Source organism: Motacilla alba, chromosome 4A (assembly GCF_015832195.1).
Source record: "Motacilla alba alba isolate MOTALB_02 chromosome 4A, Motacilla_alba_V1.0_pri, whole genome shotgun sequence".
Classification (NCBI taxonomy): Eukaryota; Metazoa; Chordata; class Aves; order Passeriformes; family Motacillidae; genus Motacilla; species Motacilla alba.
The window spans coordinates 6,155,242-6,180,503 of NC_052045.1; the positions used below are offsets into that span (position 1 = coordinate 6,155,242).

Below are 25,262 nucleotides of genomic sequence, written 5' to 3' on the forward strand. Positions count from 1 at the left end.
TGCCCTGACACGTGGCACTGGACACAGCTGCCACAGGCACCAGCTGCTGGGGGTTGGGCACAGACGTGTCACATCCTGAGCAGGACCATTGTGCTCTGGCTCGTGTTCCTGCCTGCAGGTCCTGTCAGAGTGGAGCTGACACCAGCCCGAGATGGGCAACTGGAGAGCCTGATGCCAGTCCAGGGTGGGTGACAGCCACCAAGGGTCCTGTGGGAGCAGGGCCGAGCCCAGACATCACTGTGGATCTGCTTGCCCTTGCTCCTTCTCAACTGCTGACACACATCACCAGTTTGTAGGGTGTTCTTATGTGCCTGCAGGAAGAATCCTGGCCCGAGGGGCTGAGAGTGGGGGGCTGGCACAAATGTTTGTGATGTGACCTTTTATTGTGGTGCTTGTGATGATGTTTGCAGGAGGCAAATAAGGAGCTGTGACTAGCTGGAGTGAAGGGCTCAGACACATTTGATGGCTGAGGGGGGATCCCACCAGCAGGCTGGCCCTGGGTGACGCTGCTTTGCTGTGCCCGTGGTGAGGCCAGCAGCACCTGGGCACCCAGGGATGGCACCAGGGCTGGGCACACCTTGTGCCTGCAGAGGAGAGTGCCGGGAGCTGCCAGCCAGCTCAGACATGACCAAAGTGACAATCTGAACCGTCCAGGGTTTGGGTTTCTAGCGTCCTACATGTGCCTTTGACAGCCAAAATCCCCCTTCTCCCTCTCTGGAGTGTCGGTCACCCCTCGCCCTTTCCCACTGCCTGGGAATGGGAGCAGCTCGGTGCGCTGCAGGCAGGAAGGAAAGCCTGGAGCTGTTTAAAACTCGCAATCTTCAGGGAATTTCAATCGCGTCCAAGCCCGTTCCCGACCAACTGAGTAACGGTGCAGGGTTTGAATGCTGGCCCGCCTCCGCCGCCGCCTGCCGCTCCTCCCTCCGCGCTGCCCGCACCGGGCTCCGCCGGCTCCGCCGCCGCAGCGCTGCCATGGGGCTGCCGGGGGGGGCTCTCCCCGCTGCCGGCGGCAGCACCGTGCTCTAGGGGGGTCTGCCGGGCCCCCCGGCACATCATGCCATTGCTGGACTTCTTCTGGGCTTGCTTCAAAAGAGCCAAGGTGAGGGAGCGCTGCCCCGCGGGGTCCGTCCCGACGCGCTCGGGGTTGGGACTCGGGAAGGGGCGCTGGGGACGCGTCCCGGCGGGGCTCGGCTTGGTCGCGGTGTCGACGTCTGCTCCGGGGGGTGTCGCGCACGGGAGAGGTTTTAATTTTGGCTGGGCCGTGTGTAGGTGCGCTGGTCCCCGTGCCCTGAGCTCGCCCGCTGCCCTTTCCTGGGTCACCGTGTCCCGGCAGCGGCGGCCCGGGGCGGGCAGGGGGCTGTGTGCGTGTGTCTGTGTGTCTGTTGTCTGTGTGTGTTTTTGTGCGTGTGTGTGCACCCTCAGCCCCCCGAGGAGGGTCCTGCCATGCCTGCTTGCGTGGTGTGGCCGGGCTGGGACATCCTTCCCAACGCAGAGGCTCAGGTCACCCGTGGCGTGGCTGTGGGACCGTGGCCGAGCTGGAGGGTCAGCTGTGAGCAGGATGACAAAGGAGCAGCAAGGCCAAGGGCCCCCAGTTTTTCATTTCCTGCAGCAGCAGTTCTCATGGCGTGACATCTGAGATTTTTCTTTAGGGTTTAATTCTTCATCTGTCACCTCAATAACAAATAACTCTTCCTGCCTGCTCCTGATCACTGTTGGTTTATTGTGTCCCAGCCTATGCAGTGTGGTGGGAGGTGAGCTGGGAAGGTTGTGGAGTTATAGTTAGTGTGAATTTTGGGAGTTTCAGATTGGGAAAAGCATTAAAATCCCTTTTTCAGACAGTGCTGTACACCGGGCTGTGCTGGGCGAGTGGATCTGCTGTGGTGAAATGGATGTGGAATGCACGCTGTCCCCCCGGGCTTTCAGTGCAATGCTTAAAATAGTTGAGTCTAAAAATGACATTTGTGAAATTCATTGGTAATATTAGTGGCTGTCTTGTCCCTGCTGTCTCGTCCCCGCTGTCTCTGGAGAGCTTAGCTGTCCTCATTAACCCTGTTTGTCCCTGTGTGCTGCGTGCTGGCACTGCCATGGTGGTGGCATGGACAGGGACACCGGGTCCTGCATGACCACTGGCACAGCTGCAGCTTGGGATGGCTCCAGCCTGGCCTGCATGGACTCTGGTGCCCACGGGTTTCAGCCTCCTTAGAAGCCCCCAGCAGTCCCCTGCCTTCAGCCCATCTCTTTGGCCCAACGTGGGGTCTGGTGGCCCAGCTGGCCAGGGCACCACCCTCCTGGTTGCCTTCAGTGGACAGCAGTGGCCTCCTGTAGGGCTCAGCCTTTGCTTCAGCCTGGACCCACTCTCCTCCCCATGCCAGCGCTGCTCAGCTGCTCGCCACAGACAGGCGAGGAATTCTCACCTTCCTTGCTGAGGAATTTCTTGAACAGGGAGAAACGTGCTGGGCTCTGTCTGTGGGATTAAAGCTTTCCAGGCTAAATGAGGTGGATCTGTGGCTGGTGGAAGATTTCATGGGAAAAGGAAGGTGTGGGAACAGATTGGGCAATGCCAAAGGATCCAGAGGAGCTGGGTGACCTCCCCCGTGGACAGGGGCACGCTGTGAGGTCCAGCCCTGGTGATGGCACCCCTCGGGCAGGCAGTGCTGCGGGGAGCACAGCAGCAGGGACATGGTTAAGCCTGGCTTCCCTGGGCCGTGCTCAGCCCTGCTGCCCCGGCAGGAAGAGGGGTCCCGGGGGTCCGTGGGAAAGCCGGGCTCATTCTGCGGTGCATTCCTGCGCTGATCCCACGGCACCTCCGGGCTGTTCGAGGGGCAGCGGCGCTGCAGGGGCTCAGTCTGCACCCAGGGAGGGACTGGGGAGCCTCCCGGGCTCTGGGCTCACCTTGGGACCAGGAATGGGGACCTTCTGTGCTCCTCCACCCTGCAAAGTGCTGCTGTGTCCCAGGTGCTGCGGGGCCCTGCTGCTCTGAATCCCGTTTGTCGTGGCTTCCCTCTGGAGCCAGGCTGCTGGGTGCCAGCTGAGCACACCATCTTTCCCGGTGCTCAGGGCTCTTGGGGGTGACTGTGGTGTTTTACAACCAGTGGGGTGATGCCCTTGGGAGAAGCCCTTGCCAGGGCCCCAAGCATTACGGCTTGTTCCAGCTCCGGGTCAGCTCTGCTGCTCTCAGGTCACTTCTGGGCACAGGGGAGGCTGCAGCAGGGACCCAGCCCAGATGTGAGGGGCAGCGTTCCACAAATGTGAGAATCAAAATGATTAAAAAAATGATTTCTGTTTTTTTTTTTTTCTTTCTTTCTTTCTTTTCACAGAAATTCACCTTGTTAGAAGATAAAAAAGATGCAGGTAAGCTGCAGCAATAATCTTTGGGGCAGGAGTGCCCTTGCTGTTAAACAAGGGCAGGTGAGCAGGGATTATGGGAAGGGGATTGTCCCCTTGCTGGGTTCTTCTGCCAGCAGTGTGATTTTCCCCCAAAACTCTTATTTTCAAGTGAATATATTTGCAAAGGGACCTTGGTTCCTTTTCAGGTCCTCTTGTCTTTGTGGTGAGCGGCTTTGTGCTCAGCAGACAATCCCAGGGGAGCTCCAGAGCCTTGGCACTGCAGTGCCATGGGCAGGAAGGGCACCCCTGGCTCAGAGCCCCTCAGCTTTGTGTGCCTGGGGTGTCTCACCATGAGTGTGGGGCAGCAGGGACCGGCAGTGCAGCTGCAGGCTGATCCTGGGGATTGTGCACGGCCGCTGCTGCCCTGACCAGACCTCTGCAAGGTGGGGGCACAGGCTGGGGATGGGGTTGCCCTGCAATGAGGGGTTTGTGGGTGCTGGGGAGGCTGGTGGGGGTCTCTGGGAGAAGAGGAGGAGGTGGAGAAGGGTGTGTGCCAGCAGGACCAGGATCCAGGGATAGGGATGGGCTGTGGCAGAGGGGCAGAGGAGCCTTTCATCATCCTGCTGGTGGTGCCATGTTGGTCTTTGTGCAGTGACACCCCCAGAGTCAAACCTGTCCCATCCTACACAGGGTGTCCCATGGCCATGGCTCTGGTGGGTATCCAAAGCTATCCAGGGACCTGGAGCTGGGGTGGCTCTGCTGCTTTGGATATGGTGGATGGTGGCTCTGGTGTCAGAGGTGGAGGCAGTGGGGCTGCCCACACTCCTGGCTGGAGCCCTGGCACCATGGAAAGGGAAACCCATGGGATGTGCCTGGGGATCTCCAGGCAGTTCCCTGCCCAAAGAGTGATGCACTGAGGGGCTCTTGTTTTCATGTAAGGGTGAAGTGAGCTCTGAGTCTGGCCAGTGAGAGCCCAGAGCACAGGAGAGCTCTGGGTAACAAAAGGTGCTTTGTGAGAGAGCCCCAGAGGTATCTTGGGTGGTCTCTGGCCCTCGCATGGCAGAGATTAAGAACATAAAAGTCAAGAGTTAAAGAGCCCTGTGGAAGGGAAGGGGCAGGGAAAGCTCCTATGGATCATACTGTGACTGGGATTTTGGGGCAGAAAATGTTTTTAGGTTTTTTTTTCCCCTTGGTTAAAACTGCCTGTAGAATGCAGGTCTCTCCTGATGAAGGCTCAGTGACACTCACCTGACCCCAGCTGACACCTGCCTGTCACATGTCACTGTCCCAGCTCTGGCTGCTGGAGGGATGCTGGATGGCCATGGGCTCTGGGGGCAGGAGCAGCAGGAGCCTCGTGTCCTGAGCAGCTGCAGAGTTTCTCACTTTGGGGTTTGATGTGATGATGGGGCCATAGTGGCTCCTGGTGTCACTGTGACCTGCAGCAGCACACAGCCCGGGGCAGGCTGGAGTTCTCCCTTTCCCATGGATTACACTGACAGGAGGGCACTGCAGGGGGGTTGTGCCCTCCACTGGGAAGGGGCCAGGGCAGGTGCCTGCTGTCCTCTTCACTCATTGTCCCCAGAAGATGCTTGGACAAAGGGGGCATTCAGGCTGTGGGCTTGGGAGCACCATTCCCTTCCCTTAGGATGATTTTCAGTCTCCTTGGATGGGTGGCACGAGGATCTCAATTCCCAAGACGGCGGCACGAGGCAGGGTGGAGATGGTTCTGCTTTATCCCAGCAGCTCTTGGCAAAGTGTCTCTTCCATCAATTCCCAGAGCTTGCCTCTGACTTTCCCCCTTGAGCACTGCTGCTCTCCAGCACACCTGGCAGCCTGGGCTGCTTTCCAGGCATGGACAGGCCCATTCCCAGCCCCTGTTTGGAGCTGTGCTTGTGCTGCCACAGCCCCTTCCCTGCATGAGGTCATCAAAATACCTGGGTATGCCACGGCAGCTCCTATGGTGGAAAACAACTTGGATTTCATCTGTCTTCTTGGAGATGATGTTTCAGCTGTGGAGCACATGGGGACTCCTGTGTCCCTGCTCTCCCTCCTGCTGCCCTGCCCCACATCAAAGCCTTCCCTGGCCCACCCTGCAGGGAACACAGAGCCCCTGCACAGCCCCAGACTGAACCACTGGAACAATCCCAGCTGGGTCAGGTTTCCATGGATTTCCTAACCCTCTGTTTCCTCTCCAGCATTCACTTCCCATGTATTGTTCTGGACTGAGCAGAAAGGAAAAGCTTGAAGAAAGGAAAGGCTCACAGCCTGGCCACGCACCTGAAAACTGCATCCTCAGAATAAATTCCTACTAACAGCAGCACCAGGCCCCTCCAAAAGGGATTGGGAGGTGCTCTGCCCATGTCCTGGAGCAGTGGCTCCTCTTGCTGCTCAAGGACAGGGATGGAGCTTGTGGCTCCTGCCAGCACGGCCAGACAGTGGTGTCACAGTGGTGACATTGCAGCATTTTCAGGGTGGGCTCCTGTGGCTGAATGTGGTGAACTAACAGGGAAAAGCAGCACAAGGGACTCGGCTGAACTTTTGCCCCTGCGTGAAATAATAAGGTTGTATTTACTCAGCATCTGGATCACCGAAAATAACCCGCTAAATTTAGCTGTTGTTGATGTGTTGTCACAGCTGAGCTGTTCTTCTCTCCTTGCACAAAAATCTCCTGCACTGGCTTGGTGGGTTTGTGGCCTGAGCACGAGGCCCTGTTCCTCACCTGACCTGAGCCCGTGACTGTGGTTCCCAGGGTTTGGGGGAGCAGCAGAGGCTGGGATCTGGCTTTGTCATTCAATGTGCTGGAAGGGAGAGGGGCTGGGGGCTGGCAGGTCCTGGCATCTGTGGGCCTGCAGGGGCTGCTGCTCTTGGCACTGGGGCCATGCTCGGGCTGTGGCACCAGAGCCAGGGAGATCAGAGGGGACCCATGGAGTGAGTGGGATGCTGGACGTGGTAGCAGGGACCCATTCTGGGCACTTGTGGAACTCCTTGAGAAACTGCTGCTGTGACATGGTGGAAAAGGCAGTCATGGGGCTGGGCATGGGGCAGAGCGCTGGGAAGTAGAAAAGCTGAACCGAATGTGATTATTTGTGGTTTTGGTGGGACATGTGATGAGGGGATTCTGTGCTGCTCCTTCCTCTTCCTCTTCCCTGCCCTCCTGGGTTCAGGATTGGCTGGTGAGTCACCAGTTCTCATTCTTGTGTCCCTCTGCCTGTAAAATTTTTGTAGCTCTGACCCCCTGATGACTGTTGCAGTGACAGAGACCCCTCCCCCAGCTCAGCTCCTTCCTTCTGGGCTTTAATTCCAGGGCTGGAAGTTTTCCCATTTCCTGTAGCTAACAAAATACAGATTCCCCCCTCTGGACAGCAGGATCCGCTCACAGGTTGGGGGATTTTCTTTGAAGGCCAGAAAGGAAGAGCCTGGGTCAGAGGGAAGGTTTTTTTGTGTTGGTGAGCTTCCGAGCACGTGGGAAGTGCAGGGAACGAGTTGGGAAAAGGCCCCTTCAGCCACCTCGTGCCCAGAGTGTCGCCAAGTTATCCCAAGGGCAGCAAGGAGTGATTGAGACTGACTGGAAAGTAACTGCAGGCAGGAAAGTACATTTCTATCTGCATCCTCGGGTGGTTTGCATGAGACTGAAAGGAGCGAGAGGGAAGTTCTGAGTGTGGTCATTTCCCTGCAATTACCATGAGAGAATACACTGAAAGCTGGCGGAAAGGTTTGGCTGGCCAATGGTTTTCTTCGGTCAGAACTTTGACATGCAAACTGCCTTAACATGCATAGGAAGGTAACCCTTGTGTCTGAAGTAGCCCCTCAGTCCTTCTGGGCAAAGCTGGTGCAAAGGGAGCAGGCGTGGGGCCGTGGGAGCCTCCTGGGGCTGTGTGATGCTCACGGAGTTTGTTTTCAAAGCCCGAGAGGTCAGATGGGGAAAAAGCAGTGTGAGGTGTTGGCAGGCCAGTCTGATCACGTTAATTCCTTCCCTTCCTAATGAAGAGCCCCTGAGCCCTGCCCGGCGCGTCCGCAGGGCTTTGAACATCCGCCCGCCCCCGGGAGCGGAGGCGGCGGCGAGCGCGCCCAGGCGCGGGGTGGCAGCGGAGCGGGGGTGACTCAGTTTTGGGAGGGTGCAGGTAGAACACGCGGCTCAGCATCACCTTCACCTTGGCCCCTGGCGATGCCCGAGCCCGGGCGAAGGGGCTGAGCGGGCTCCCGGGAGCCGCGTCCCGGGGATGCTGCGGGACCCGGCGCGGGGAGCATCCAGCGGGGCGAGCGGCTTCCTCGGCCGGAGGCGCGGCCGGGCTGCGGGGAACGGGCGGAAGGGGAGCGGGCGTTCCCCGGGAGCGGCCCCGGTCCCGTGCCGGCATCCCGGCGGGGGAGGAGCCGCCGCTCGCCCGTCCCGCCGGAGCAGCGATGGGCCGCCGGGACGGGGCCGGGGTCGCGGCTCCGCGCTGGGGCTCCGGGCGCTCCCTGGGGCTGCGGCTCCGCCGCGCCGCGGCCGCGGCTCCGTGCGGGGGGAGGCGGCGAGAGAGGGCAGGTGAGTGCGGGCCGGGGCTGCGGGGGCCAGCCCGGGGCTGCGGGGGCGAGCCCGGTGCGGGGACGCCGCGTTCGCTGCGCGGCGGGGCGAGGGACGGGGCTGGCGCAGGGTGCGCTCGGTGCGTGTCCCCTCCGTGCGTGTCCGTGCCGTGGGTGCAAAGGGCAGAGCACGGACCGGGGCGCGGGCTCTGCTTTCCGCCCAAACCCGAGCGATTTTGGCGGTGTGCTGGCCCGTGCCCGCCTGTCTGTGGTGTGTGAGTGATGCCGGTCCCGAAGCCGAGGCGGAGACTGTTCCGAGCCGACTGGTAAAGCAAATCATCCGCCCGAGGGTCGGTCAGGTGAAAAGAACTTCCACTGTTCGTCAAAGAAAGAGCATTATTTTGTATTTGATAACATTTTAATGATGCTTGTATCAGTCATCTTGTCAAGGCTGTGAAAACGCTTAAAGAGTTTTTGTTCATTTGGAACTCCGGTGCTAAAACTGGTTTGATGTGGCTTGTAAAGATGCCTGTGATAACAGGGTGTGGGTAATGATCTTGAAAGCCATTTATTTTGGGTTGTGTGAAGGAGGAACTGCTGCTGCCTGGTTTCTCCATCGGCTGTGTTGCTTAGTGAACAATTCCACCTCACACCTGGAGACTCATTCTTTCTGCTGACAAATGATCCCTTCAGGAATGGCCCGAATCACGCTGGCTGGATAGGGGTTATTCCTCAGGGATGAGAAAATAAGCTTAGTTTGTCGTAGGCAAGGGGGAAGTGGAGTTCTCTAAAGATCTCCCATTGCCAGACCTCGTGCCAGTGACATTGCCTGGCTCAGAGTGGCACATGTGGCAAGTTGCAGCCAGGGGCTGTTGGCCCCATGGATCAGGGGGGGGCAGGATCTACTGCAGGGGACAGGAGGTTGTTCTGGGATCATCCACATGAGAGCAGAGAGCACGGATCCTCTCTGGGGTCTCCTGGAGAGTCTGTGGTTGCTCCCAGGAGCCAGCCCTGCCAGGAAGATTTTCACAAGATTGCTCAGCATCCCGTTTATTTTCACACGTGCCAGTAACCCTGCTCACGCTTCCAAGGATGGACCAGAATGGAAAACCACGTTCTTAGACTTACAAAGTGCTCTCCCTTATCTTTGGGACCACAGCCCACTTGCCATGTGTCCCCTGAGCAGCCCTGCAGCACCGTGCCCCTCGTGCCCCTGCCTGCTGCAGCCAGGTCCCCGTGAGGGCTGGGGAGCAGGGTCCTCACCCTCCCCTTGGTGGGCAGGAGCAGCTGTGATAATCCCCCCACCCCTGATGTGAGGAGAAGAGGCTCTGACTCGGGTGGGTGAGGCAGCAACAGTTGGATAATGGAGCTGATTGCTCATCACTTGCCAGCATTTTTCCCTCCAGGAGCTGGGGGCTTTCTGCTCTGCTTCAGCAGTGGCCACATAATCCGGATTCCTCGGATAAATTCCTGCTGTTTCTCCCAGATCTGTGGCTGCTGTTTTAATTGCCCGGAGCTCCAAGCCAGACACAGGACCCTTGTTGCACAAACCCAGCTCCATGAATGATGCTGTTGTGTGTGTCTGTGAGCTTCTCTTTTCCTCCCTCTCGCCCTCCTCCTTTGGAAGCCAGGGAATTCGGCACTGCTGAGATCCCGCCTGCTGTGTTCCTGCAGCTGGCAGCACGGCTCCAGCTGCCATTTCGGGTGTGCCAGTCGACCTCTTTCCCCTGATTTCCCTCTCATGAAGGACATTGAAGTCATTCTCGGCATTGAAGCCATCCTCCTCCTCTTGGCTGGAGCTGGTTTGCTCCCTTCCTGCTGGTGTGAGGCTCAGTGCTGAAACATCCCTGTGGTCCTGGAAGCTCCAGGTGGATGGGCAAAGGTGCTTTCTGGGCTCTCTGTGCTGCAGATTTTCTGTTTTCAGGGCTGTTAGGGATGCCCTGTGGGCCTGGGGCTCCTTGTGGGATTTGGGGGGTACCCTGTGGTTGGAAGGGCTGCAGTGGCAGCACCTGGGTGATGCTTTTAGGGCTGGGGACTGGGAAAAGCCAACAAGCATTCTGCACTAGGGCGGCTGGACAGAGATAAATGGGGCATCCCAAGGTGGGCTAGGGTGCCAGTACAGCTGGGCCAGCTCTGCCAGGGGGTGGCACCCTTCATGAGAAAATAACACGAGTTTCTCCATTCTCCTTCTACAGCAGTGGAAAAACAGCCATGGATAATGCATTAGCAGGGCAGGAGCCTCCTGGCAGCTGGGTGTGACACACGTGCCCCAGACCCCTTCGCCTATGGGTGCCTTTCTGGGCTCTGTTTGTATTTATATGCCTGAAAGAAAACGGTGACCTTTTTTCCCCAGTTTATTCGGGTTTTTGGTAAAGAGCAGCAGTGAAAAGGCCGTGGCGTGCTGGAGCAGGCTGTGTCCGGGGGCTGCGTGGGTTCCCCTTCTGCGGGGGGTTCCCAGCTGGAGCAAATGTGTTTTTCCCGTGGATTCCGAGTCGGTTTTTGTCCCTTTCCGCCGTTTCCTTGCTGTGACTCTTCCGGGGGTTCCACTAGCCGGGGGTAGCAGAGGGAGCCGTGTCCCGCGGGGCGTGGGGGGGTCGCGCTTTGGGACCCCCGAGCTGCTCCGCTCTGCCCCCGCCGCCGCTTTCCAGCTCAGCGTGTCCGCCAGATTTCCTGCTCTCTGCCTCCACACCCTCCCTTGTTCCTGCTTCACGCAAGGAACGAGCGGAGAAATGCCTGAAACCTCCGAGCCCGGCGCTTTTCCAGGGGCAGTCGCCGTGCTGGGATCAGCCGGGTGAAACAACCATCCCGGCTGTCCCCGGGGCGCTGGCTTTGGAGGCAGTCAGCACCCCAAGGCTCTGTTTCCAGAGCCTCTGCTCGCCCTCTGTCCCTTTTTGTCCCTTCCCCATGAGCCGGGGAGCCGGACTCCGGCGGGGTCGGGACTTGCGGGGGTCAAGGCTCGGCTGGGTCCTGACACCCGCATCCCCCTGACCCCTCCTCTGCCCGCGGGAGCTCGCAGCCTAAATGACCTTCCAGTGATCCCCCCCGATCAACAGCTTCTCCCTGCGCCGGGGCTGACCCCGGGGGGCTCCGGCTGCCTGCTGTCACCCCCTGCCACCCCCTGCCCGCCCCTCGGGTCCAGCTGGCCAGGGGCTCTCACGCACAAAGCTGCGGGAGGAGTTTGTAGCCAACAAGAGGCGCATTGAGCAGCCTGTGCTGGAGTCCCTTCCCTCCGAGGGGAGAGCCAGGGCAGGGGGGGCTGCGGCGGGGCAGAGGTTGGTGGGAGGAGAGTGAGGAGCTGGGGAAGGAAGGAAGGAGATGTGCCTCTCAGACTATGAAAACAATGGGGAAAAATCCTGTTTTTTAAACTTGATTCTCCCGTGTTAGGAGCTTGGGCATCCCTCCAAGCAGCGATTTCCAGAGGAAAGGTGGTTTCAGGCATGCCTGCAATGTACCTGGTCTCCTGCTTTTCTGGTCATCCCACCCCAGATCACTGCCTGCCTCCACCTCACCCTCTGCCTCCTCTGCCTCTCCCTCCATGCTCGGGCTGGTGCTTCCTGACCTCCAGCCCTTTCACCTCTCATTACTCACAAAAATTTCATCCTTCAATTCCGTTTTTCCCTCTTGCAAATCACCTGTGGCTGTGCCCCTCTGGTGTAACAGGAGGTGTGGTCCAGAGGCAGGTTGGGAGGTGTGTGTGCCATGAAGAAGGTCCTCCTCACTCTGTGCTGCTGGAATAGTAACTACAGAGCAGTGCAAGGGGATTTTTGGGGACACAAGTCCTTGCGAGCAGCCCCCCTGCTCCTCTCAATGCCTCCCTGTGGCTTCCACCCCAGCTGCTCCATCTGCTGGCTCCGACCACAGGGAGAGCTGGGGACAGCCAGGTGTGTCCAGAAATTGTCCTGGGGCTCCTCTTAGTGGGGAGAACAGCCTGAGGGATCCCTGTGTGTGCTCAGCCCTGCGGGGAGGTGGCAGCTGTTGGTGACCCCATCCTGCAGCCCCACGGGCCAGGCCAGGCCCTGCAGATGCTGCTGCCAGTCTGGGAGTGGAGGGAGAGGGATGGCTGAGCTGGGGGGGCACGGGGGCCTGGGGCACTGCAGGACATGGACAGAGCATAGGGTTCCACTGGGTTCCACGTGTGGCACAGAATCAGAATGGTTTGGGTGGGAAGGGACCTTAAAGTTCATCTCATTCCCTCCTCTGTCATGGAGGGTCACCTTCCACTAGCCCAGGTTGCTCCCAGCTCCATCCAACCTGGCCTTGGACACTGCCAGGGATGGAGCAGCCACAGCTTCTCTGGGCGTTGTGTGCCAGGGCCTCCCCATCCTCATAGGGAAGAATTTTACCCCATATAAGCTTCTCTTTTTCACTGAGAAGCCATTCCCCCTTGTTCTGTCCCTCTGTCCCTTGTCCCAAGCTCTCCTGGAGCCCCTTGAGGCACTGGCAGGGTCTCTGAGGTCTCCCTGGAGCCTTCTCCAGGTGAACACCCCCAGCTCTCCCAGCCTGGCTCCATGGCAGAGGAGTTCCAGGAGCATCTCCACGTCCCTCCTCTGTCGCGGCAGCGGCGGATGCGGCACCGGGGAGCCCCCGCCGCTGCAGCCCGGGGCCGCGGGCACGGGGCGGTCCCGGGGGCGGCGGGCGGGTCCCGGGGCGGGCTGTGCCGGGGATGGGGAGGCGGATCCCGGGGATGGGGGCCGGATCCGGGCGGTGGGGGCGGCACAGCCCCGCACCTGCCGCGGCCGCGCTCACACCGACAACAGCCGGAGCACGGCTGGCACTGCCGAGCCCGCCCGCTGCCCGCGGCGGCCCGGCCACCGGGATCCTCCATCTCCTGCAGAGCCCTCTCTCCTCTCCCTCCCTCGACAGGTCCCCCGAGAGCGCGGCTGTTCGGGGCATAGCCACAAGGTAAACGGGGAACCTGCGGCTGCGTGCGGGGGTCCGTGCAGAGGAGGGGGAGGTGGGTTTTGGGGGAAAGCACCCAGCAGTCTGCTGTCTTTGGCTGGGCTGCGCTCCGAATGTTGCACGAGCGTGGCAGAATCCCTTCCGAAATCACTTACAGCGCTGTGTGTGGTGGAGTGAGTCGACAGGAGGTGACGGAGAGATACAGCGGCCTCAAGTTGTGCCAGGGGAGGTTTAGTTGGATATTGGGGACAATTTTTTCACTGAAAGGACTGTCCAGCCGTGGCACAGGCTGCCCAAGGCAGCGGTGGAGTCACTGTCCCTGGAGCGATTTAACAGCTGTGTAGCTGTGGCACTTGGGGACGTGGGTTAGTGGTGGCCTTGGCAGTGCTGGGGGAACACTTGGGCTCGGTGGTCACAGTGGGTTTTGTAACCCGAATGAGATTCTGTGGGTCACCTGTGGCTCCAGAGAACGCTGCTCAGCCCCGCTGCCTCCAGCAGCCCTAGAATGCCACCGGGTGGGATGTGCGTGCTCTGGCACCGGTGTCCCTGCCGGGACGGACACGGTGCCCGGAGGAGGTGGCTGTCGCTGCAGGCGGGGAGGATGAGGAGCTTGGAGCTGGTATGCAGCTCCTGACAGCCTCGTGCAGTAACTGGATCCCCCTCTGTCCTCCCGGGCTGAGTCACGGCCGCTGCGGGGCGGGAATCCGCGGCTGCCTTTGGAGCGGCCGGTTCGGGCTCGGAGCGCTCGGCCCCGGCTCGGCCGCGCTGACCCGCGCACGGCTGGCAGGGCTCAGGGGGGATGCGGGGTTTGGGCCACCTGCGCTTCCCCAGGGCTCCTCCTCGCCTCCTCTACCTGGGATTACTGCAGGTTAGCCTGTGGCTGGGAAAGCACGGATTTGCCGTCTGTCAGGGCACTCCAGATCTGGCCCTCTCACTGCAATGGGGCTGGGCTCTAATCCTGGCTGCCAGTGCAATGGGCATGTTTGCAAGCAGGTTCCCTACCCTTTGCAATTTGCAGCAGGTTCCCTACCCTTTGTCGTTTTGCAGTAGGTTCCCTTCCCTTTGTCCTTGGTAGGGAGGGCTGGGTTTGCTGTGCCTGTGTCATTTGTCACATTGTGACCCAGCAGTGCTCTGGGGAAGCGTGCTGCCAAGGTGAGAGGCTGCTTCCTCAGGGGCTCTTTGATGTGCCGAGCTCAAACACCAGCTCTTTGTGTGTTTGGATTTGTGGTTTGTATTCCAAAATGCTCCATGTGCCTAGGGCAGCAGAGCCTCTTCTACTTAGAGACCTTTGTACAGTCCCTGGGTGTTGGAGTGCATATCGTGAATTTTTGGCAGAAATCCATGCTCTTTTCCACTTGCATACGTGAACTGTTATCAGTGGCTGTGACTTCTTCTGTTTGCACTCTCACCAAAGCCCAGCTGAGGAGGTGGCTGTGCAGCCACCCCTTGCTGCTCTTGGCACGCGTGTGCCAACAGGAGCAGGGCCACGGATCAGCTCACATCCCATCAGTCTCCCTCCATTCTTGCAGGGGAAAAATCAGCTCCCACCTTTATCCTGACAGCTTGTCAGTATTTTCTGTGTGTGGCAAAACACGAAGTTCCAGCACGGAGCAGATATCAAAGCTCCTCCTGAGGAGCAGCTCATTTTCCCACCATGTGCTCATACTTCCTCCAAGAAATCCTTTTCTGATCAAAGACTGACTGCATAAATCCAGCCGTGCTTCCGTTGAGAATTCCTTGTCTGCATCGCCTCCAGTGCCCAAACCCCAGTGCGTGTTCACAGGACAGGCTGCCAGCGGTTCAGTTTCGTAAGAGAACAAAATGTGGTTGTGCCCAAGGGCACGTCAGTACTTCCCTTTGGTTTTGTACTAATTTCAAAAAGATTTGAAGGTTCTCGAAGTCAATTGAAGTGAGTGGGGGAACGAAAGGTCGCCCTTTCCCCGAGGGCATGCTGAGGTTGCTGCGTGACTTTGGGCAGAAAGACCAAGCCTGGAAGTTGGCTGGCACTGAAGGGTGCAGGCAGTGCCGAGGGTAAATCACTGCCAGTAGAGAGAAGAGCGAAGTCTCCTTCCTTCAAGTGATCACCTTATGAAAAGCCTGAGACAGCTTGCCTGTTGCAGGGATTTGGGATTTGCCTTTGCCCTCAGTGTGGCTTTGGAAGGGCTTTTGCATCTGGTGTCTGTGGGAGTTTAATCCCCAAATTCAGGCAAGGTCTGCGGGGAAGGGAATGCCTCTGGAGTGGTCGCTGTGGCCCTGATGCATGGGGAGCTGGAGGTGCTGTGACGTGGGGGGACCAGGGCTCAGAGCATCCCCTAACAGGGGGGTCTCCTTTCCTCCCCCCAGCCCCATAGCAGAGATGTTGCTCTCTCTTCTGCCCATTGGATTTGGTGACAAGGATTACCAGAGCCTAGGGATGAAAGCTGAGCTGTTTTTGTGCATGTAAAAAGCTTTAGAAGTGGTGTGGGGTCTGTAAAAACTGAGATGCTGTTGCTGTGCCAGTCTTCCCATATCCCACAGCATGCCCATGTCCTGCTGCAGCAGCAATGGCACTCCAAGGCAAGAGGAGCTCCCCAAACCATGTCACAGGTTTACTGAGCATGGGAATGTCTCCCTGGAACTTGGGGTTTCTTATTTCTCAACTTCCTTTCTTGCACATGGTGTTCCACCCCTGCTGGGACATGTGACAGAGGAGTTTGGGGGGTTCAGCACTGGAGGAAAGCTGTGCTGGAGAGTGGCTGGAGCCTGCAGGGGCTGGTGGCCGGGGCAGAGGAGCTGCTGTGGACCTTGGAGCAGAGCTCTGGAGGGGATGGCGGTGGCACATTCCAGCGAGGCCGGGGGTCTCGGCAGGTTAATGATTGAGCTGCTCTGGCCCTTTGGTTCCTGCCGTTTGCAGAGGCACCTCGGCAACACGGGAACCTTTCCAGGCTGCAGGGCTGGGCGTGGGCATTTAAAGAGACAGGGTCTGTCCCTACATTTCCAGGAAGAGGACACTTTTCTTGGCGCTCTTCTGGTGATGGCTTCTGGATTTTTGTTATCTGTTTGCCTTCTGATTCATTGGGTGTGTTACCTGCATGTCCTGCAGGAGGATCACGGTTAGCGTGGAGCTCTGCTGGCCTCACTCTGCCCATTCCAGGCTCATCACCCTCTGCCTGATGATGCAGGTGTGACCCTGATCCCACAGGATGTGGCTTTTACTGGGTCCCTATGTGTCCCCTGCCTCTGAGTGCTGTGACACCCACGGGTGGCCGTGTCCCCCGCCTGCTGCTGTCCCCTGCAGCTGCTGGGTTAATCATTGACAAGTTCCTGTGCCACGTGGGCACTGGCCTGGCAGTTTGCGGAGCCCTTATCACCACAGGGCACTTGTCACCCGTGCCAGTTAGAGGCAGAGTAAACGTTAACGGCCGGTGCTGGGAACAGCTTCAGCAGCCCAGGGCACCTTCCCCAGGGCTCAGCCACTTCTTATCCCCCTGCACTGGAGGCACGTGGGATCCCAGCAGGGGCGCAGTGTCAAAGCCTGGGGGTCTGCAGGGGAGACAGGCTGGTGGGGTGGTCAGGATAAGCCCTGGGACACCCGGCTTCTGGCGTGGTCCTGGGATGAACATCTGGATTTCCATGGGAGCTGCAGCCAAGGCTTGGTCCCGTTGCTTAAGTGAGAGCAGGAGCTGGTGGCTTCTGCCAGGGTGTCCTGGTGCTGAACCTGAGGGGTCCTGTGTGCCCCAGCCCGGGTGAGCTGGGGCATTTCCTGCCCTGCAGGTGCAGGGGGAGAGGACAAGAAAGCTGGCATTTAAAGGAAAAAGGAAGAAAAAAGGAAAAGGAGGGAAGAGGACGAGGCTTCGCTGGCAGTGCTGAAGGCTGGGCTGGAGCAGGGGTGGTTCTGAGGCTGCAGGTGGGGTTTGCTTTGTGGGGTTTCAGAGGGCTGGCTGCTGGCTGGTTCCCTCTGCTGCTCCTGCTGAAACTGGAACTGGCCCTGGGCAGGGATGTCACAAGGCTGCAGGACAGTGCTCACAGCAGTGACGCAGAGGGCACTTGACCTTGTTTCATCAGTGTCATTGGGCAAGAGCAGGATGTCTGGGCAGCCAGGGCTGGTGTTCCAGCTCTGTTTTTCCCGGCAGAGGGTTGCCCCATGGCCTCTAGACACCTTCCTGAGCAAATCCCTGGATGGCTGTTGCATGGAGAGAGCCACTGGCACGAGTCTCCTGGACACAGACACACTGAAGGCCACACAGGGATTGTGGCTGGATGATTTCTCCTGGTATGAAGTCCTGGGAGCCATGGTGCTGCTTTCTTGGGAGCAGCAAGGATGTGGGATGCAGAGGTTCTCCCCCAGCTAAAAATAATGGACGTATACAGAGTGCAAAATCGGGGACAAGGCAGAAATCATCTCTCTCCCGCAGGCAGGTGATCTCCTGCTGAACCCTGAGCCCTGCCTGCTGCTCTGGACAGACATTTGCTTCCCAGCCAAGTGGCAGCTGACCCCACGCTTCCCTTTCCCACGCCTGGCCTCACACCTCCACAGCTCTTCCAGCGCCGCTGCTGCTGAGAAATTCCAAACCCCAGCAGGCACTGGAGGCGTTCTGCAGCAGCAGCTGAACTGGACCAGACCACGCAGGGCCTCTGGGGCTGGAAGCACCGAGTGCCTGGTTATTGAGGGGATGTTCAGGGCTGGTGACTCAGGGAGTGCTTTGGCTGTGCCCTTGGCCTTGCTCCTGCTTCGCTGTACAGAGAGAATGGGATCACCCTCTCTGTGGCTGTGACCTGTGAGTGCACAGGAACACTGCCAGATCCTGGCACTGAGCTTATTTATTGTTTTATTTATTGTGCTGTCATGCTGGAGGGCCTGGGGAGAGCGAGCTCTCTGCTCTGCACACGGGGCTGGTGGCTTTGCCCTGTCCTTGACTGACTGTCGGAGGCAGCTGCTTCTCCACCTCCTGGATTTCCTGTATTTCTTCTCTTTTTGCTTTCTTGTGCCTTGTGTCAGGACGTTGGCGTGAAGGCAGCGTTTGTGCTGCCTAAGCCTCCACGTGTGTCCCTGCTGGGCTGGAGCAGCTGCAGTGCAGGGCTGGCAGGGGCCGGGGGGGCTGCAGGGGCCCGGGGTACCCCATCCCTGCCCCGCTCAGGAAGCTCAGGAGCCACATTTCCATCTGCTGGAGATCCCAGCCCAGCCCCTGAGGGACCCTCGGAGGGGGGTGACACACACCCCACTCAGGGCCCTTGTGGAAAGGGTCTGGGTGGGGAGGGGGGCACAGGTGCAGCCCCTGCCCCCCCGGCTGCAGTGCAGGGCCTCCAGCAATGCCAACAGCTGGGCAGGCTCCCGTTCTGCCCAGTGCCTCTGGGAATGGAGCCAGAGCTTCTGTGAAGTCAAGAGTGGGTCCCCAGCTATGAGCCCCTTTTGGGGATCCCGAGCTTCCCTTGCCAGACAGAGAGTTTGTGTTTGGATTCTGGATTTTGTGGCATTTTTTTCAGGATCTGGTGATGTGACAGACAGGCTCTCCTCACATCAGCAGTGCAGACTCCAGACCTTGAGATTCCCTGAGGCACACAGGGGCTGGATTTGCAGCAGGGACTGAAGGGGTTAAAGCTGCTTTGCAATGTGATTTAAAAAAAAAAAAAGCCATTTCCTTCTTGTCCAGAGACAGTTTATTTTCTGGGCATTCTTCGGGACGAAGGGAGGTGCCTTTTCTTTAAGGCATTTCCTGTAAGCAAATTTATATTTGGCCTGGGGAGGGTGGGGAGAGGAGGTGGGTGCTGGGGAGGGTCCGCAGCCGAGCCGGGTGACCTCAGCTTTGGCTCCTTGTCCCGAATTGTGGAGGTGGCAGCTGCGGGAGGCGCTGGCTGGCCTGGCTGTCACAGCAGGGTGACAGCAGGGGGTCCTGTGGGGTTCCTCGTGTGCCCCAGCAGTGCTGCTGCCACTGTGCTGAGGCTGAGCTGGCATCCACGGGCTGTCGAGGGTGCCTTCAGGCCGTCCCTTCCATTATCTTTAAGATGATGAAGATAAGAGCTGCTGAACCCCGTGTCCTGTGCTTGGTGTGGCTGTCTTCCCCAGGATGGCTTTGATTGCCAATGAGAAGTCCAACAAGCCGAGGTGGAAATGCACCAGATCATCAGCATTCACTGTGCCCCTGGGTGGGTAGTGCAGATTTAACTCTTTCCCCGAGGATATTTGATCAGACCTTGATCCTGGGCCAGGGGCTGCAGCCAGACCCCGATGCCCCAGGCTGGGCTCCCCCAGGCTCAAGCTGCTCCCCGATGTTCCCCGTGCCAAATTTCTTCTCCCCCATTTTGTTTTCTTTTTATTACCGTGATTTCCTAACGTCGGAAGAGGCGAGTTATGAAACTGGAGTTATCCAAACACGTCTTGTTTGAAGATAGCGTTTCATCCAGCAGATGCAGCTTCCTGCCCTGTAAATGGCTCCCATTGTTTTGCCTTGGCTCCTGGCCCCAGCAGCGCTGGGGTGTCGCTCTGCTCCAGCAGCCACAGGAGTGGTGGTCCCAGTGGCTGGACTGGGAGCACTGGTGCTCTGTAGGCAGCCTCTGAAAGCACCTGGGCTGCCTCAGGTTAAAGGCAGTGAGCTGGCAGGGTGCTGGCTGGGTTGGCTGCAAACATCACCTGCGAACTGGGGTCGCTGTGTGCTGGGCCAGGCACAGGGGCAGCGCTGGTGGATGGTGTGTGCATGGCAGGGGGCAGGGAAGAGGGGGTAAATAAAAGAGGTGGTGCTGGTTGGTGTGGTGAGGACAGTTCCTAGCACAAAAGCAGCAGCACACATTTTAAATTTAAAATATCTTTTTTAGTGCCCAAAGAGGGAGGTCAGAGGGGACCCTCAGGTGCTGCTGAGGCACTGGGAAGAAATTTTTTCCTGTGAGGGTGCTGAGGCACAGGGTGCCCAGAGAAGCTGTGGCTGCCCCATCCCTGGAAGTGCTCAAGGCCAGGGTGGTTGAGGTTTGGAGTAACCTGGTCTGGTGGAAGGTGTCGCTGCACATGGCAGGGGTTGGAACTGGATGAGCTGAAAGGTCCCTTCCAGACGAAACCATCCTGCAGTTCCAAGAGTCAATGATTCTGTGATCCCTGTGCTGGTGTGGGATTGAAGCAGTCAGAGTTTGCTGGTGAGCTGCAGTTTTGTGCCTCGTGTTCCCCCTGGGCACGGGGCTGCCAGCCTGACCTTTGGTGAGTGTCCTGCAGCTGCGGCCAGCTCTGGGCACTGCAGGATCCCAGGCACAGGGAGGTGCAGCAGGAGCAGGCTGCGACCTGGTGAGTTTTGGGTGGATGTCCTTCCCCACCGGCAGAGCCTGCTTTGAGAGGAGCTGGGTGTGCCCAAAGCTCTTCCTCTGACTGAGGAAGCCATGGTGGGGATCACGCTGTCCCTGGAGCTCCGGCATGGCTGCTGGGCTGCAGCCACACTGTGAGGGTGCCTCTCTTCTGCTCTCCACAGCCTTCCCACCTGCTCGAGCAGCAGGGATTGTTTTTTAATTAATTTTTTGTTTCTGTGAACACTGTTAGGGGCTGGGGAGCTGCAGCTGTTGGCTCATTAATGAAGTTCTCTGCAGAGCCGTGGCAGGAAGCAGTGCTGGACCCTTGGCTGAGCTCGTCGCTTGACGCTTTTCCTTCCTGCCCTTCTCAGCAAAGCAAAGTCACTTTGTGGCCACCCCCACCTCAGCCCCTGCTCCCTCCCTGCTTTGGGTGTCAATTTGTGCTTTAAGGGTTGGGCTGGGGTCCTCCAGGCAGGGTCCTGGGGAAGGAGCCTCAGTCTTGTGTCTGTTTCTTTGGCCACAGTGGTTGGAGAAGATATTGATAGCAAGGTCAGGAGTCTCAGTGATTGGTGTTTGATAAGGTCCATTGATATTTTATCAGTGGTCTCTGAGGACAGAAGGAAACTGTGAGTTAAGAACATCTGTCTTGGCAGGGCCACATCCCCCTGAGTGCTCAGTGCTGGCCCAGGATGGAACTCAAATCCTCAGAGATCCCAGTCTCTCCTTGCTGCCACTGCCCACAGAGACCTTGGCCGCTCTTGGGCTGTTCTCTGCTGCGCTGGCAGAGCCAGTCACCTGCCCAGCTGCTTCACCTGGGATTTACCTGCTCTCATGCTGCTCCTTGGGCAGCGACTGAGCCGTGAAGGGCTCCTGGCAGCATGGAGGATGTTGTGAAAGACTGGGTTCCATGGATTATTGAGCATTTGTGCTTCTTGGCCAGGCTCCTCAGCCCGTCGTGGCATGGAGTGATGCACAGGTGGCTTTGTCAGTGCTTTCCCTGTTTTTCCAGCACTGCTCCCCTTCAGCTCACCTCCAGCTCTGCTGAGCTCCTGGCTGGGGATGGGCACGGGGGTGTTCTGCAGCGGAAGGGGGAGGAGATGCCATATCCCACCTCTCTCTATGGGAATGCTCTGGAGACCAAGGAGAGCAAAGATCAGCTCCTGCAGCCCCGCTGGTGCTCTCAGCCTGCAGGGACCTTGTGCCACTCCACAGTCCTGTGGGCAGGTGGGAATGAAGCACTCGGGGAGCAGCCGGCGGGAAGAGCAGCGAGTCCTTGTGTGTGGCGGTCACGGGTCAGTGTCACCTGTCACGTGCCAGGCAGGGCAGTGGAGCGTGGCTGGCCTTGTGTGCATGGCTGTGCCTCAGTGAGGCAGTGCTGGGTGAGCAGCCACGGGTCCAGGCACTGGGACTGGGATTTTGGGCAAATCAAGGCACGAGCTCTCTTGGATGGGGCTGGGGGCAGGTGCCGCTTGTCCCTGAAGATGCTGAGGTGTCCTGAGGCTTTGGGTCCCTTCTGAAAACTCACACGTGAGTCAAAAATTAGTCATAAAATTAGATGGATAAAGTTCGAGGAGGGTGTGAGCTGATTGCTTGACCACAAAGACATCAGCCAGCAGCTCTGGGGGAGAGCTTTGCTGAGGCAAAGGCTTCCTCAGAAACACCAGCGGGGCAAGTGCTGCGCACTGCTGGGACTGGGAAGGAATGTTTGCTTGGGGAAAGACAAGCATTTTAGAGTGTTGTTTGAAGAACACAGCCCTGACTGCTGGGGATGGCTCCCCTGCCACGCACAGCTGCTGTGGTGGGGGTTTGGCTGGGGAGGTTCCTCCCTGTGTGAAAGCAGTGGCTATTCCAGAATGACTTCCCCCTGGGAAGCTCTGAACAGGCTGGAGCCTTTGCCAGCCCTGGCATCAGCCCGCCGTCAGGAGGGGATCTGTGACCCAGGAGCAGCCCCGTCCTCACCATGCCCAGCTGTGAGCACCAGCGAGGCCGTTGCGCAGTCAGGCCCAGACGAAAAACCCAACGTGGGCCTTGCTGTGACAAATCTTTTCCTTACAGAGGGGCTTTCACATGGAAGGGAAGCTGGAACGAACATGCCCATTCCTGCCAAAGGCACTGCCCTGCCAGTAACTGGCCTCTGCTTCCTACTGCAAGTGGTTGATGTGTGGAATTGGGGCTTCCTGCTGCCTGCTGACCCCTGGGCTTCTCCTTCTCCTGACCCCAGGAGCTGTTCCTCTGCTCCTGACCCTGCTGTTGGCAGCCACCATGCTGGCTCCGGTGTGCTCGGCGTCATAACTTCCCGTGAGCCGGAATAGCTGTGCCAGGGGTGTGAGCTCCTGTGCCTGGAAATCCCTCAGAAGGCCGGGAAGGGCTTGGTTAATTTACCAAATTGAAGAAGAGTTGTTTGAACCATGTCTGGGAAGTGTTCCACCTGGCTTACAGCAAAGGTTCTTGGATTTGGGATTGTCTTTTAGCCACAGAGCAGCCCAAATCCCTTCGTGCATCCTTCCCGATCCATGGCTCTCCTCTGTGTGCCCCAAGGCTTTGCTTGCCTTGGCTCCTCAGAAATGCTGTTTTTTACATAAAAGGCCCTGTTTTGGTCTATGCCCGGGTGCAGGGTGGGCTTGGCTGTGGGAAGGGGCACAGGCAGGCCTGGCTGTGCTGGATTCTCTGGTGGGAGGCAGATGGATGGGACCATGACAGCTGACTCTGCCATTCCCATGACTGGTCTTCCATTGGGATTCAACATCTTGCCTGTCAGACCAGCATAACAGTCTCCAATATTGCTTGAGGCCAAGTTTTTCATCCTGTTTTATAATATTCCCTGACATTCCCCACATTCCTAGCAAGGAGGCTTCTGTATTTGTTTGAAATGTTCCTTCATCTCTGAAAAACTGTGACATCCTTTAAGACTTTTTCAAAATGCTGCTGTCCTGCTGTCCTGGTACCTCCTGCTAGCTCCATAAAGAATGGGAAGCCTTGAGTTTCAACTCTAGCTCCAGCATTATTTCCTTCCAGTCAGGAGATGAAGAAAGAGGTAGACCATGTGCTCCTGTTTGACTCGGTGACCTCCCTAAACCTGATGTCCCTGCTGTGTTTCCACCCCTGTCTGCAGGTTTCACTGCCCCCCATGGTTTTGGGATGATATTGGGCCTGTCACCTGAGTTTCCATTGTTGTCACAGCCTGTCAGGACAGCAAGGTCTGACAGGCTGGGGTTCCCCTGGGTCTGCAGGGTCTGACCTGCCAGGTGTGAGCTGAGGGTGGGTGGGATGTTTTCCAATGCTGTATCCCTGGATGGGGATGAGAGACCTATGGTGTTTCTCACCAGGAATTAGAAGCAGCGTGAGATGATGCTCAGCTCATTCTGGGAATGATTTGTGCCAAAGCTCTGATTTGGGAAGTGCAGGCACAGGGAATGTGGTTTTCATTGTGGAGACTAATCCTGTGTCAGCTACAGCTTCTTGCTTGGACTGTGCTGACCCCTCTGCTTTGGGCTGGGAGGTGAGCAGACTCCTGCTGCATGGGGAAGAAACATTCCCAGGGCAGGTGGATGGAACACACTGGGCTCAGCACAAACCGTAAATCTGTAGGGAATTGGGTGATTTAATCTGGATATCTCAGATTGCAAAGAACTCAAGAACTGCTCTTCTTGTCCCTGAACCAGCTTTTTGAGCTTTTTTTTTTCCTCTTTGATATTTTGAGGGACTGGGAAATTTATGACAGCCCAGCCTTGGCTGTCACCTTTCGCATCCCTGGCACACAGAACCTGCTGGCAGCTCCTGCTGTCCTGCTCCGAGAGGAGCCTCAGTGGGGGCTCACGGCCAGTGGTTTCGTGATGATGAGAGCGGCCAGTCCGATGATGAGAGGGGGTTTTGGGGTGTCCAGCCCTCTCCTCCATCCCGGTGCCCTTCCAGACAGCGTCAGACTCCCCCCCGGCCCTGCAGCGGCACCATGCCGCCCGGCGGCACGCTTTAACCCTTTATTTCTCGGCTTGGGACGGAAAGCTGCGGCTCACCTGGCGGCCCCGGGGTGCCGAGCCGGGCAGGACGGTGCCGTGCCGAGCCGGGCAGGACGGCGGGGCTGGGAGCGGTACCGGATGGAGCCCTCCCCGGCGCTCCCACCCCCGCCGTGGCGCTCAGCCCTGCCCGGCCGGGATGTCCTGTCTGCCGGGGCGCCGGGGACACGTCGGCTCGGCTCGGCTCGGCTCGGCTCGGCACAGCCCTGCGGGGGAAAGCCGCAGCTCTGCCATGGAGCGCCCGTGCCAAGGTCTCTTGCCGCCGGTGCGCAGCGCTGGGTGGCCGAGGAGGGCGTGAAGGAGGCTGGGGGTCATGCTGGTGTTTTTTTCTGCATTTAATCCACGGGTTCCAATGAACAAAGCCGGGATTAACAGCTCCTGCCATGGTGAGTCCCGGCTCTGTGTTTGGATTGGGAGGCTCCAGGCAGCAAATGCTCTCGGGGGAGGTGGGAAAGGCTCTAAAATGACCTTTTTTCTTGTTAGAGATTTCTTGGAAGCAGCGTTTCCTGTGCTGCAGGGCGGTTTGCTCCGGCTTTTGCACAGCGGGGGCGAGGGCAGGCTTCAGCGGTGTCGCTTGTGTTGTTGTTAAATTGTTGGGTTTTTTTTTTTTTAAACTTTTCTCGAAAACCAGAATTTCCTTCACCTTTTTTTTTCCCGTGCCGGGAGCGGGGCTGCAGCGGGATGTGCAGGAGCCCTGTGCCCTGCTGGGACCGGGGATGCGGCTGAGCGGGGCAGGGAGGAGCGGCGCGGTGGCGGTGGCAGGGCACGGGCTGGCAGCAGCTTCTTCTTCCCCGCTCCTCTCCCCACTGGAGGTGCGGCAGGCAGAAGAGACCTGCAGCCCTGGCAATATTTGGGTTTATTTCTGCCAGAGCCAGCCAAGCTGGTGAGAGCGCTGCGTGCCAGCTCCTCCTGATCTCCGCTTGTTTCCTGAGCCAAAATCCTCCTGAGCCCGACCCCCCGGCCCTGGCAGGCGGTGAGGGTGCCAGCCGGCATGGCCAGGGGTGCTCTGGGATGTGGCATCACTTGCTGACTGATTTAAAAGCAGTTTTCAGAGGAAGGAATGAGAAAAGAGCAGGGTTTGGAGCTGTGGGGTGGAGGTGGAAATACCCCAAGCGGCGCCCGTGGGTGTGGGGTGCAGCAGAAGGGGGTCCTGATGGGAGACACCTGTGAGCTGGTGACAGTCCTTCCCCTGGGCACACAGACCTGTGTCCCCCTGAGAAATGTCCCTTGGCTGCATTTTTGGAGTTTGGGTTATGCCTTGATGTGTGCTGGTAC

General features: G+C 58.4%; 1 protein-coding gene across 4 annotated transcripts in view; it reads left to right on the forward strand.

The window, feature by feature from the left end:
* The first annotated feature begins 913 nt into the window (after positions 1–913).
* Positions 914–25,262, forward strand: part of STARD8 (StAR related lipid transfer domain containing 8) — a 41,393-nt gene continuing 17,044 nt past the window's right edge. The window contains exons 1-2 of one of the 4 annotated variants that reach the window (XM_038164846.1): positions 914–1,099; positions 3,318–3,351. In XM_038164846.1, the coding sequence (XP_038020774.1) occupies positions 1,055–1,099; positions 3,318–3,351 (79 nt within the window). In that variant the 5' untranslated portion in view covers positions 914–1,054. Of the gene's footprint in view, positions 1,100–3,317; positions 3,352–7,348; positions 7,853–12,558; positions 12,733–23,281; positions 24,374–25,262 lie in introns of those variants that run through there. The other 3 variants (XM_038164844.1, XM_038164849.1, XM_038164847.1) reach the window with 3 other exon arrangements.